The sequence below is a fragment of the Malaclemys terrapin genome, chromosome 3 (genome assembly GCF_027887155.1).
Source record: "Malaclemys terrapin pileata isolate rMalTer1 chromosome 3, rMalTer1.hap1, whole genome shotgun sequence".
Taxonomy (NCBI): Eukaryota; Metazoa; Chordata; order Testudines; family Emydidae; genus Malaclemys; species Malaclemys terrapin.
The window spans coordinates 5,071,015-5,083,170 of NC_071507.1; the positions used below are offsets into that span (position 1 = coordinate 5,071,015).

Below are 12,156 nucleotides of genomic sequence, written 5' to 3' on the forward strand. Positions count from 1 at the left end.
GTGTGGCGGGGGGAACTTGCTCCCATCTTCCTCTCCCTCTCCCTCCAAGGCCTCCGGTTGGTGGAAATTCTGACAACACAGCGTTATCAGAAATGGGTCGAGTTGGGTTTCATTCAAAAGGCCTTTTTCCCACGGACACTATGGCACCAAGCATGACAAACCCAGAATAATGATGTAGATCTATATAGTCAAGAAAAGGTTTAAAAATCAACATTTTAAAAAATTTTACTTTACCACAGTGATGTATTGCTTACCTCAAAAAGACGTTGATCTTGGCTAATCCTAGGGAAGTGGTCCTTGATGTGTAGGACTGCTACATTTATTCATCAAATTCATCATCAGTGTTTTCTCTGTCCTGGGTCACTGTTAGACGCGTTGTCACATTGATCCTCATCAACGCTGCACCTGCACATCTCCATACCAGGCAGGCTGCTGGCCAAACATCTGCGGGCTGGTGAGCATCTGGTCTTTGCACACGACCATTTGATTAGCTGGAGGATTGATTCGGAAGTGCATGGTATTTCACACAACTGGTGTGATCAGTCCATCCTCCAAGACCCATCCATGCCTGATAGGGCAGAATGCGCTCCGTCATCCCAAAGCCATTCCATTGTTTGACAATTTGCCCCCTTGATAGCAGGTATAAATGTACCCCTTGACAGTGGCTGTTTTTCTCCATTTGTCTGCTTCTTGGAAAACATCCACTGGCGTAGCTCTGCAAGCGTTATAATGTTGGTCTTCAAATGGTAAACTCGGCATATGAATGCCTCCAGTGCATTTATGACCTCGTCAGTGATGGTCTCATCCATTCCGAGTGCCTTCAGAGTGAGGAGAGAGTCTTCAGAGACTGCATCAAGTGCCTTCCAGTAAGATAATTCAGTCTTTCCAGCAGGGTCACATCCTTGAAAAGGCATGGAACCCTGGCAGTGCGATGGCTTTTAATGGCCCGTGTGATAGGAACACATCTCGGAGGAATAGATAGTGATTCTCTTCCCCAGCAACAGGAACAAAAACAATCTGGTGGAAGTCTTGGGTAGCGTCTCACAGCGAGCACTAGAACGTCTGTGTCTTGTGCCAAATTCAGAGCTTAGTAGACATTGATAGCATGCAAGATAATTTTAGTGTCAGCCCTCTCATGGGAACGATGAAGATACTCCACCGAACAGCGTAAGGCAGCAGTTTCATTGTGCCATGCAATTCTTGGACAATTCTTTACACGCTGGAGCGTTTTTCCTGTAAGATGTGCAGTGAAGTCATTCTGTGTGCAAGTATGAGACAGCATCTTCTTCACTGTGGCACTGGAGATGTTCATGGAGTCAACTCTTTTGTATTGGACAGGTGCAATACCATGGAGTTTCTTCTTTCTAGTAATATTTTTTAATTGATTCCACTGCATAGGTGTGAAACACGAGGTAGACTTCGTCATAGGTCCATTCTTTTTTTCAGTAGCCTCATAATGAAGTGTTCAACCAAATCTCGGCAGGTGTTAACTGTTCCTGGTTTGTCAAGAGCATGTACTTTGTTTATTTCCCCACCCACTTCATATACCTTCTTGTCTTCTTAGACAAGCTCTTCAGCTGGTGGGGGAAGGAGCAGGATTGCCGAGCAGGAGACTGTTGGAGTAACTCCTGGAGCCACAGCAGAAACTCCCATCCAGGAGATCTTCACCCTGACCCTATGGGGAGTGCAGAGAACTCCCAAGGACAGACTTAAGAAGGCCCCCAAGTAAGGAACTAGGGCCTGTGCAGAAGCCTCCCAGAGCAAGTGACTAGGCATGGTCAGGTTCTCCCACCATCTGGGAGAGAAACTTCAGGAGACTCCTTTACATTACTACAGTCAGCATTTTTCTCATCTGGGTCCTTAGCCAAAGCACACTGCAGCCAATGGGCTGATACGTAACACTCCGCTCAGGAAATATTAATAAAGTCTTGCCCATTCCCTGCCCTGAGAAGCAGTGAGAGCGAGAATTACAGGACCTCTGGCAGTAGACTTCTTGCTGGTGGAAGATGGTAGCAAGCTTTGATACATACAGGATCATCCTTAATATCCAAACGGGGCAGAGCAGGGGTTTCCCTTTGTATAATGGCCATTCGCTGTGTTAGGATCTTTCATCCCCGAAACTTCTGATCATTCAGAGACCTTTGCATAGTTCTCAAGCTGTTTGATCCACTCATTGTCCCACAGTCCATGGGCTGTTTTTAAAATAATTCTCTGGGTCTCTGTCACCACCCTTTCCCTTGTTTTTCCCCCTACATGCTGCAGACAAGCCCACAAACTTTCCAGTCTCATGTCCGCGATAGATGGTTTAAGTGGCAGAGCTTTGAATCTGCTTTCCAGCCTGGCATTTTAGGGTTGCTGGTTTAAAGCCTCCAGCAGTTCTTTAATGAGAGCTCTCCAGCTGCTGGAAAATAGAGGCAACTTCTGCAGGGACTGGGCCAGACTCAACCAATTTGGAGCCAGGAGGTGGAAACTACATCTCCTTGTCCTTATTGATCCCCAGCCTAAGTCACGGTGCGGGGAATTCACCAGGGAAGGCAACTTTAAGTGTTGGAGATTCCAAAGAACCACCAGTTGTGGAGGCCGGTGAGAGGATTGAGTTCTGAGTACACCTCCTCCCCAACTAGCATTGCTCAGTGCCTTGCTGGTTCACGCTTGGTTTCTTTAGCACGTTCTTTATTTATCTCCTTTCTCAGACAGCTCAAGCAGCTCACAACACTGTTATCAGTGGCCTGGTATAAAGAGGGTTCAAATAAGAACATAAGAACGGCCAGACTGGGTCAAACCAAAGGTCCATCCAGCCCAGTGTCCTGTCTTCCGAAAGTGGCCAATGCCAGGTGCTTCAGAGGGAATGAACAGAACAGGGAATCATCCAGTGATCCATCCCCTGTTTATAAACTAGGGAAGAATTTGTAATGAAACATTGCACCCTTGCCAGCTGTAGACCTTCAAAAATCATGCATCAGGCTCTAAAAACATCATTAATTTATGAGATTAAAAAAAAAAGCCATGATTTGTAAGCCAAATAATAAATGTAGGGTTCTTTTTTGCCTTCTAGTTTCTGAGCCTTTCGGCTGCACCCTGGGGACTAGAAACTTTTTGTTTATTTAAATGGAGGCGGAGATTCTTCTGATTTTATTATTGTTTGCATTACCGTAATCACGGACAAAGACCCTGTTCCACTAGGTGCTGTACAAACCGAGAAGACACAAGGACAGTCTCCGCCCCAAAGAGATTACAAGCTAAGTTGCTGTGAATCTTGATTTCAGGAGCTAGGGCTTTAACAAAAAAACACCAAATATTGCAAGACTTGTGATAAAATGCCAAGTGCTGGCAAACGGGACATTGAGCTAACCTCACCGTACCGCTGCCAGTTCAGACTCACAACCTAAGAATCTGTCTGGAGTCAGATTTACAGATGTGATGTTAGCCCATGTTAGCCCATTGTAACACTCTTTAAAAGCCTAGGGTAATCAATGGAGCTATGATTATTTACACCAGTCGAAGATTGGCCCCAAGGCTATTAATACATATACATGCTAAATGGGTCAAATCAAACTCAAACCCTGGGTGTGGGTGTGGAGGGGGTGACTCAATCTGTTTAGTGCATTTTAAAGGCAGTGTCCTTTGTCTACATTAAACTTTTCAAACATGTTAGTTAGCATGTGTTAGCCAACATGTGCTAACGTCACACTTTACATCGTACTCTATATAAGGTCTGAGTTTCTTTTGAAAAGTCAACCTGCTTTTTTCAGAAGAATATTGTAAATATTTTTCACTCTTTGCCCAAGACCTTTTATGGCAGAGTTTTGACCAAAGCTGTTTTGTACTATTCAAGTCAAAGCACTAGGAATTTTTTCTTTGATTGTTTTTAAGTGGACTGACCCTAAACAACAAGTGGGCTACTGGAAGCTAGTAAATTCAAATATGCAGAACTGCTTTTCAGTAGACATATTTATGTACAGATTTTCTTTAATTTATCCTTTGGTTTCTTTCTTAGAAAAATTTCAGGTTTAATTAACAGTTTCAGATAAAAGGAATTCAAGAAGAAAATTAAAAATGCATGAAGCTTCTGGAGTCATCCAATTACTGGGATGTCCACATAACTACGGCAGCATGAATTTTACAAATCAAGTGGAAACTGAAATTCAGGGGTTTGCCACAATGAAATGCCATTACATTTAGAAATTTTCTCTATTAGAAATGTACATATGCATTTCTTCTTCTTGATGTGTCTCAGAATAAGGTAAAGATCAAACAGACAGGCTGCCCTGCAACGCATACGCACGCACTTTGAGAATGCTTTTTAAACACATTTTGCTCTTTACTCTTTTAATGCTAAAATATGTAAAATCATCAGAAAAAAATGTTCTTTTTGCATTCAGGACTGCCACAAGAATTTGCAAAAGCAAGTTCTAGGTAATATAGTCCCAGAAACGTGCTGTATGGACTGTAACTTTCCCGAATAAGAGAGGCTTGATTAGTCACTAAACACTATTTCTAGGATACTGTTTTCTTGGCAAACACAGAACAAAAAATCAAGAAAGAAAACCAGACTGTTTGTCCAGAGGAAGGAGAAACGCTGATTGTATTTGTAACCACAAGAAACAGAAATTGTCTTGTTTGAAATGGGCTTTTAACCACACCCTGCCTGTCCTCTCTGGTGAAGAAAGGGCTCTGCTTAAGGTACAATCTCTGAGAGTCAGGATGTCTGGGGGGGTTGGACCAGATCTGGAAAAGTGACTAGCATCTGCAGTTCCCATAGACTTAAAGGGGGCTTGCAGGTGCTCAACACATCGCACGTCCACATGTCAAAAAGGATGCTGACAAATTAGAAAGAGCTCCAAGAATGATTCGAGGTCTGGAAAAACCTGCCTCATAGTGAGCCACTAAAGCAGAATGCTCTATATAGAGTATCAAAGAGAAAGGTAAGAGATGACTTGATCAGGGGTCTCCAGCGGGGACGTACAATCCTGGCCCACAATAATACATAGACCAGCCAATCATACAATGGAGCCCCCAAATACTTAAACTTAATTAAATAAGGTCTTTCAAGGATATTGCAGGAAATGGCCATCTCCATCACAGGAGTGTACTAACCGCTTTAGGGGCCACTGGGTCTGCCTGCGGTATAAACGAGGAGACAGGGCTGGGCTATAGAAACAGGAAGAGGACGATGAGCAAGACAGAGGGGAGTGGAAGCCACACAGGGTGCAGTGGGTGGTGGCTTCTCTCAAGCTCTAGACCAGCCTAATCAGACTCAGAGACCTGGTGTTATAGCCTTTAAATTGGGAGCTCTGGCCCAGGGTCCAGAGGGAGGAGCTTATGATCGGCCTGTGCTAATTCCTTCTTTCCTAAAGCTGCCTTAAAACGGGAACATGGTCTTTTATTAGTGTGGGTTAGTGTCCTTGTCCTGGGCTGTTAAAGCAAACCTACCTCCTCCCAGTCAAGGGACATTAAGGTGGGCCCCACCCACAGAGCTACCGTGGGTCACAAGGGAAACTGCCCTCAACTTTACAGCCAGTGGTGCTGGAACAATTTGTATAGTGGAGGGAAACCACCTCAAGCCAGGGGGGGCTGCTGCACCCCCAGCACCCATGTCACCACCAAGCAGGGCATCACCATCGACGTTCTCTCTCGTTTGCTAATATTTTCCCCTTGGCTCACAAATGAAAGGTTCCCGTGACTACCCCCCTCCCGCCGCAGCGGCTCCCCCTGGCAGCGGCACTGGGTGTCCCTGCAGCCCAGGGAGAGAGGAAGCAGCAGGTCGGCTGGCTGCCGGTTGAGCTCCTCCTACCCTCGCCCCTACAGCTGCTGCTTCTCCTTCCCTGCTACTGGAGTCCCAGGCGTTGCCTCCGGCGCCACCCCCCGACTCACCTCAGCAAGTGTCTGCAAAGCAGGCAGCAGTGCTGGGACTCCAGCGGCAGCTGTAGGGGTGAGGGGAGGAGGAACTCAGCGGGCAGCCAGCCACCCTGCTGCTTTCTCCCTCCCTGGGCTGCAGGGGCCCACAGAGATTTGTGGGGGGAGGGAGCGTGCCCCTGCTTCTGCACGCCCCTGGGACCCTGGGGGTCTTGCCAACACTGCCAAGATTCCCATTTTTGCACCTGATAGAAACTAGCAAAGTAGCATCCACTCCACACACAGCTATCCACCCCTGGTATCCTAGTCAGGGTTCAGGCCTGGGCCGGGAAGGATAGTGTTGATAGTCTAGTGGTCAGCCCATGAGGCTGGGACTGGGGACGTCCACATTCAGTTCCCTGCTCTCCACCACAAACTACCTGCGTGGGGAAGACGTTCAGGGCTTGTCTACGTGGCACTTTAACATGCACCAGGAAACTGAGTGTGCACCAATAGCGGCCACACTGGCCAGCTGATGCACAAGTTGGTCCGTCTCGCTGTGCTTTGGTAGTACCCATCCGTAAAATGGGATAATAGCACTGCTGCACCTCACAGCAGCGTTGTAAGGATAAATAGAGATTCAGAGGCGCTCGGATTGTGTGGGTATAAGGGCCACAGAGGTTCCTGAAATGGGTGATCTCTCTCGGTTCAAAGCCAAGGGGAGAACACCCATACTGATCCTCCTGGCTCTGTCTGTGGCACACTATACCATTGACTATTGTCTCACCTCAGGGACATAGCAGAGGTTGAAAGGAAAGCTCTGAAATGGCTGCCAGTTCTTCAGCTCCAGAGCACTCATATGTGGAGTCTCACAAGGATCAAATCCTCCCCCCACATCCTTTTTTAACATATACACAAAGCAACTGGGGACATGATGAGAGGCCAAGGTCTGAGACAGCAGAGATGGGCAGACCACGCCCAGCTCGCCATCTTTGATGGAAATTGCCCCATCCTCCAACTCTCTCTCAAGCGGAGATCAGCTTTTGGAAGAAAGGCAGCTGCTGCAGCTGAACCTGGCCAGGAGCAGGGTATCAGGATCTGCTCCAAGGGCTGATTAGCCTTTCCACTCAGCACACTGCCTCACATCTCCAGGACACTCGGGGTTTCAGGGAGCTCTGCCGCCAACCTCCTCACTACAGACTCTTTTCACACAAGGGGAGGTAGGTGATGACAGCCCCCATCCGCCTGCTCCGTCCCAGTCCCCCTCCACTAACCACAGGGTCCCATTCTCCTACATTGGGTGATTTTACTGCTGTATTGAACATGTTTCTTACCAAGATCATACATTCCCTCTTACCTCACCATGCTGCCTCCAGTCTTCAAACCAATCTTTATCCCCACCCTTCCCTCCCCCTCCTCTTTCCTGTACCTGTCCCAGCCCACCACTCTACCCTTCCACTCCACCCTCTCTCTTTCCTACGTATTTATTCTCTGCCACTTCCTTTCCGCTCCCCTCCATCTAACCTCTCCAGCAATCTCTACTCGCCTTTTAAAAAAAGTAGCTTATAAACAGGTTTTAAAAATCCACAGCCAGTACAGAATCCGTTCCATTTTGTAATTAGTGTGAGTAACCTCACATTCGTTTTTATTTTACCGGGCCCATTGTCCTCCCACCCTCCTAGTGTGTGTCAAACTCTCGTGAATATTGTTTTTAACAAGGGACTCATCTCTTACTATATGTATTTGCATGTGCCGAGCACCGAGGGCCAGCAGGGAGATCATGAATGCGGGCTGGGAGAGGTGCTGACAATGGACTGGCTCTGACCCATAGTCAGAGGAAGAGATGTGACATAATATGGACTGATCCAACTCCCAACCCCCACAAAAAATGTTACCTCAAAAAAGGTCCAAAACATCTGGAATAATAACAACCAATAGGGACTAGAACGGAGTCTGATGCTAATAGTGCATGCACAGTTAAGGAGATACCATCACTTTCCTTCTATCCGTGGGGAATAGCCAACCACTAACACACACATTCTCATCAGCTGATTTTTGTTTAAAAAGTATGGACAATTTTAAAGAAATCTGTCTGAATTCAAAATATTTCTTAAAATATATGTTTAATAAAAACACACGTATGCAAGCAAAGAGAGCCATTGAACATTATTTGTTCCACATTTATATGGCCAAACAAACAAGATATTAGATACATTACAGAAATATGGACCCAAACACACAGAATAAAACGGCAGTTTCTGCAAGAGAATACAGCTTACATTTTCCCGCCTAAGCACGTGTTAAATACGTCAGTCATAGAAGTCATCAAATTCATCTGCATATGTATCATGGGTTTGTGGACGCAAAGCAGCTTCAATTTCTGAGTTGCTGTCATCAGACTCACCCCAGAAAGCTAGGAGAAAAGAAATCAAAGCAATTATACATACCCACACACTGTAGAGAGCTTTCATGCATCAGATTAGAATTAGGACAGACGACAGCTTTTCGGAAACACTATGTAACTCATAAGAATGTAAGAGCTTTCATACTGGATGAGACTATAGTCCATCTAGCCCAGTATCCGGTCTGTGACGTTGGCCTGCACCAGCGCATGAGGGAGAGTGCACAGAACAGGGTAATTTTGGAGTGATCCACTCCCAGATTCTAGTCATCTGAGGTCTAGGGTCACCCCGAGCAGGGGATTGTCCCTGGCCATCTTGGCTAATAGCCACTGATGGACTTATCCTCCATGAACTTATCTAATTCTTGTTTGAACTCTGTTATACTTTTGGCACCACAACATCCCATGGCAATAAGTTCCACAGTCAGTTGCGTGTGGTGTGACCAAGTCCTTCCTCTTGTTTGTATTAAACCTGCTGCCTATTAATTTCATTGGCTGACCCCTGGTTTTTGTATTGTGTGAAAGGGTAAATAACACTTTCCTATTCACTTTCTCCACACCATTCATGATTTTATCTTGACCTCTATTGTATCCCCCCCTTGGCGGTCTCTTTTCTAAGTTGACCAGCCCTAATCATTTCAGTCTCTCCTCATATGGAAGCTGTTTCAGACTCTTGATCATTCATCTTTGTTATCCTTCTCAGAACCTTTTCCAGTTCCACTGTATCCTTTTTGAGATGGGGCAACTAGACCTGCACGCAGTAGTCAAGCTTTGGGCGTACCATGGATTTACATAGTGTCATGATGATATTTTCTGTCATATTTTCTATCCCTTTCCTAACATACCATCAGACTTTTTGACCGCTGCTGAGTATTGAGCGGAAGTTTTCAGAGAACTATCCATGGTGACGCCAAGATCATCTTCTTGGGTGGTAACAGCTAATTGAGAACCCATCACTGTATTAGGCTCATTGTATAGGTATAATTGGTATTATTATACTCTTAGGTATGAATTTCCAACACACTGTGTAGCTTACAAGGCTTGTTATTTGTTAATTGGATTGTTGTGCACAAATACTGCACGCTGATTTAGAAAGTCCCACTTCATTGTTTCTCAAGGTAGCTTGATAAAACATTTCCACTCAAAGCAATTTACTTGACATCTGTTGTCTGACTGAATAGGAGCATTGTCTGTTATACTCCACTTTCTCTATCTACTCGACCCTGAAGTGAAGTCACAATCACAATGACATCACAGAGCTGGCATGGAAATGGCAGTGATGTCACAAATAAAGTATCACAACTTTCCCGCAGGCTCAAATAGGAATGTACTGGAGAAACAATTTAAACACAGATGATTTGGGGAATTAGCAAGCGTAGCGAGAAATATATGCAAAATAATAGCGAGAGGAGCATTTTAATTCTGAAGCGTCCCTTGGCATGAAATTCACTCATTTCAGAGCGAAGGAGAAAAGTATGAGCATTACTGCAAGTTTAAAAATGGGGGGGGAGGGGAGAGAAATACAGGGCACTTGAAGGAGAAACGCTGACAAAGATTTGGTTCAAGCTGGTGACTTGTCAACTCTTTGTTTAATAATTTGAACTCATTATCTTTCGCAATAACGAATGCCATGTAATAATCTTTCCCCCCTAACATTTGCATGTTATAGGAGGGTTGCTCATGAATGCAGGGCTGGCTGCTGCTGTGAATATTTTTAATAGGAAAAGAGCATTGAAGCATTTGGTTTTTAAAACGATACACAGGAAAGTGATATGGACTTTACAAAAAGCTAGGAGGAGACGATGGGGCAAATTCTGACCCGACTGACTTTGGCAATGTCTTAATATAGGGTTAAAAGTTCCTCTCTGCTACTGCAAGCATAGGGGACGGCCTACAGCAGCAGAACCCAGCTGGGGGGGGCGGGGGAGAGAAGCATAGAAATGAGGCTGCTACCTCCAGGGCACACTGCTCCTCCTCTTCCCAGTTGCATGGAAGCCCCTCTGCTGGAGCCCCATGGGGGTTCAGCCAGGCTCCACCAGGTTCTTCCCCCTCCAGACTTGTGGGGGAAAGTGGCAGAAGCTAGCACAGCCCGAGTGGGCAGTAACTACTGCAGCTTGACCCTCTGCCTCGTGCAATCCTCCACTCCAGATGGGCTTCTGGTGGCGGCTGCTTGCTACCAGTAGCCCGCACAGCAGCCATACTATACTGCCCGGGGCAATGGGAGCAGGGATACGGCAGCAGTGCAGAGGAAAGTGGCCTCCGCATACTTTTATTTTAACTCATTCAGTCCATTAAAAAGGCCTCAGAGCTCATAGTGCTTTGGGCAATAACTAAAAATACAAACCATCTGCCGCCCACAATTCCTGCAGGCTAGTCCCTTCCAGCGGGTGAGGGCTCCGAAGCTTCACCTCTTCAACTGGGGATGCTACAATGGGGGCAAATCACCCAGCTTCCCTAGCCTAAACGCCACAATCTGGCACTCGCGGCCTTTCCGCTCCACTGCAGGGGAGTCACCAGCCTAGCACGGGGATGGGAGCCTTCAGCACACTTCAGAACAAGAGTCGTCAACAGCATCCCCCGTTACAGCACAGATTGCCCACTCCAAAATACAGCCTCTGTGGTTAGGGACTAGAGGGCCAGTAAAGGTGGACTCCGGACACAAAACACTCAGGTCCCGAAACTCCTTTCATTTCCAGCAGGGCAAATTTGGGTAACTCAACCGAAGGCAACGGAATTATGTTGGTGTAAACCAACGGCAGAGGAGAATAAGGCATTCATTGTGCAATCGATCTGTAAAAAGGAAGCTCACTTGCACATGCAAAAACGCACCATGGCGCACATACATCTGCGCACACAGCTACGGAAATAGCTAAACGCATCGCTGGCAATTCTACATTGGATTTACGTGCTCAGTTGTGAGCTGGCACAGGGAAACTGACGGTTTTATTTTGTTGCTGACGTGTGACCCTCGAGATTGTACTGCTTAGCCTAAGTCTGGGATCTTGGCGATCCTGAACCTGGTTCCAGGGCAGGGACTTGGGCATATTCAGTGGAGTCTTAGACTGCATCCAAAACAGCCCTACTGCCAGGAGCTGGGAGCAGTCCAGGTCTGTTCAGGGTACAAGTCAGCCCAGGACGACTAATGGCGTGTTTCATATCCACAAAACAAGGAACATTCCCCCTAGAACTGCATTTCATCTCTGAGGTTGCACAGTCCCAGGGTCCTACAAAACTTCTATGGACCAAGAGCCATAAAGGTCCTTTTTATTTCTATAGTTTCTTAAGAGTTAATGTCTTCAGATCCTTTTTGTCAATTGCCAAGGCTCCGATTGCAAGAGGCTTATGATATGAATTAGATCAAAAGCACAACAAAAAAAAGACAACAGATGGAGGTGGGTGTATTGGGGAAACATCAGTAGATGCAAGGAAAGCAGGCTAACTTTGCCTGTAAAGAACAAATCAGTTGACTAGATTAATTTGCGGTGTCTCTTGGGAGCTTACGTACATTTTTTGTTTTTGGTTCATTCGTGGGTGATTTTCACTCTTTACAAGGCTATGCTTGGTGGATTGTGACTGAAAGGCTCCAGAGAAAAATGGTATTATACAGAGGGCCTGGAAGGAATAGGGTGGTCGAATGGCACACACGTGGAGGGAAGACTGCTCATGGAAGAAGGCACAAATAGGAGAGTGGGAGAAGAACGTAAAGGGAGCCACAAGGCAAGAGGGGAGCAAGTGGAATGTTGGTAGAGATGAGAGAAGGGACATTAAGCAGGAGCAAGAAGTTGTCCAGCACTCTGAAAGGTAAAAACCACTCACTTAAATCTGATGCTCAAGGTGAATGGAGTGGGCCCCTATGTGGTGCACACTGCATAGCTGTACTCTTAGGCTGAATGTGATAGCTCCTGTTATGCAGCAAGAGT

At 46.2% G+C, this 12,156-nt stretch overlaps 1 protein-coding gene across 3 annotated transcripts in view; it reads right to left on the bottom strand.

Moving 5' to 3' along the window:
- Window positions 1-7,941: 7,941 nt before the first annotated feature.
- Window positions 7,942-12,156, bottom strand: part of KIZ (kizuna centrosomal protein) — an 88,997-nt gene continuing 84,782 nt past the window's right edge. For all 3 annotated transcript variants that reach the window (XM_054024281.1, XM_054024280.1, XM_054024279.1), the window contains one exon: window positions 7,942-8,248. In XM_054024281.1, coding sequence (XP_053880256.1) covers window positions 8,145-8,248 — 104 coding nt within the window. In that variant the 3' untranslated portion in view covers window positions 7,942-8,144. The remainder of the gene's footprint in view (window positions 8,249-12,156) is intronic.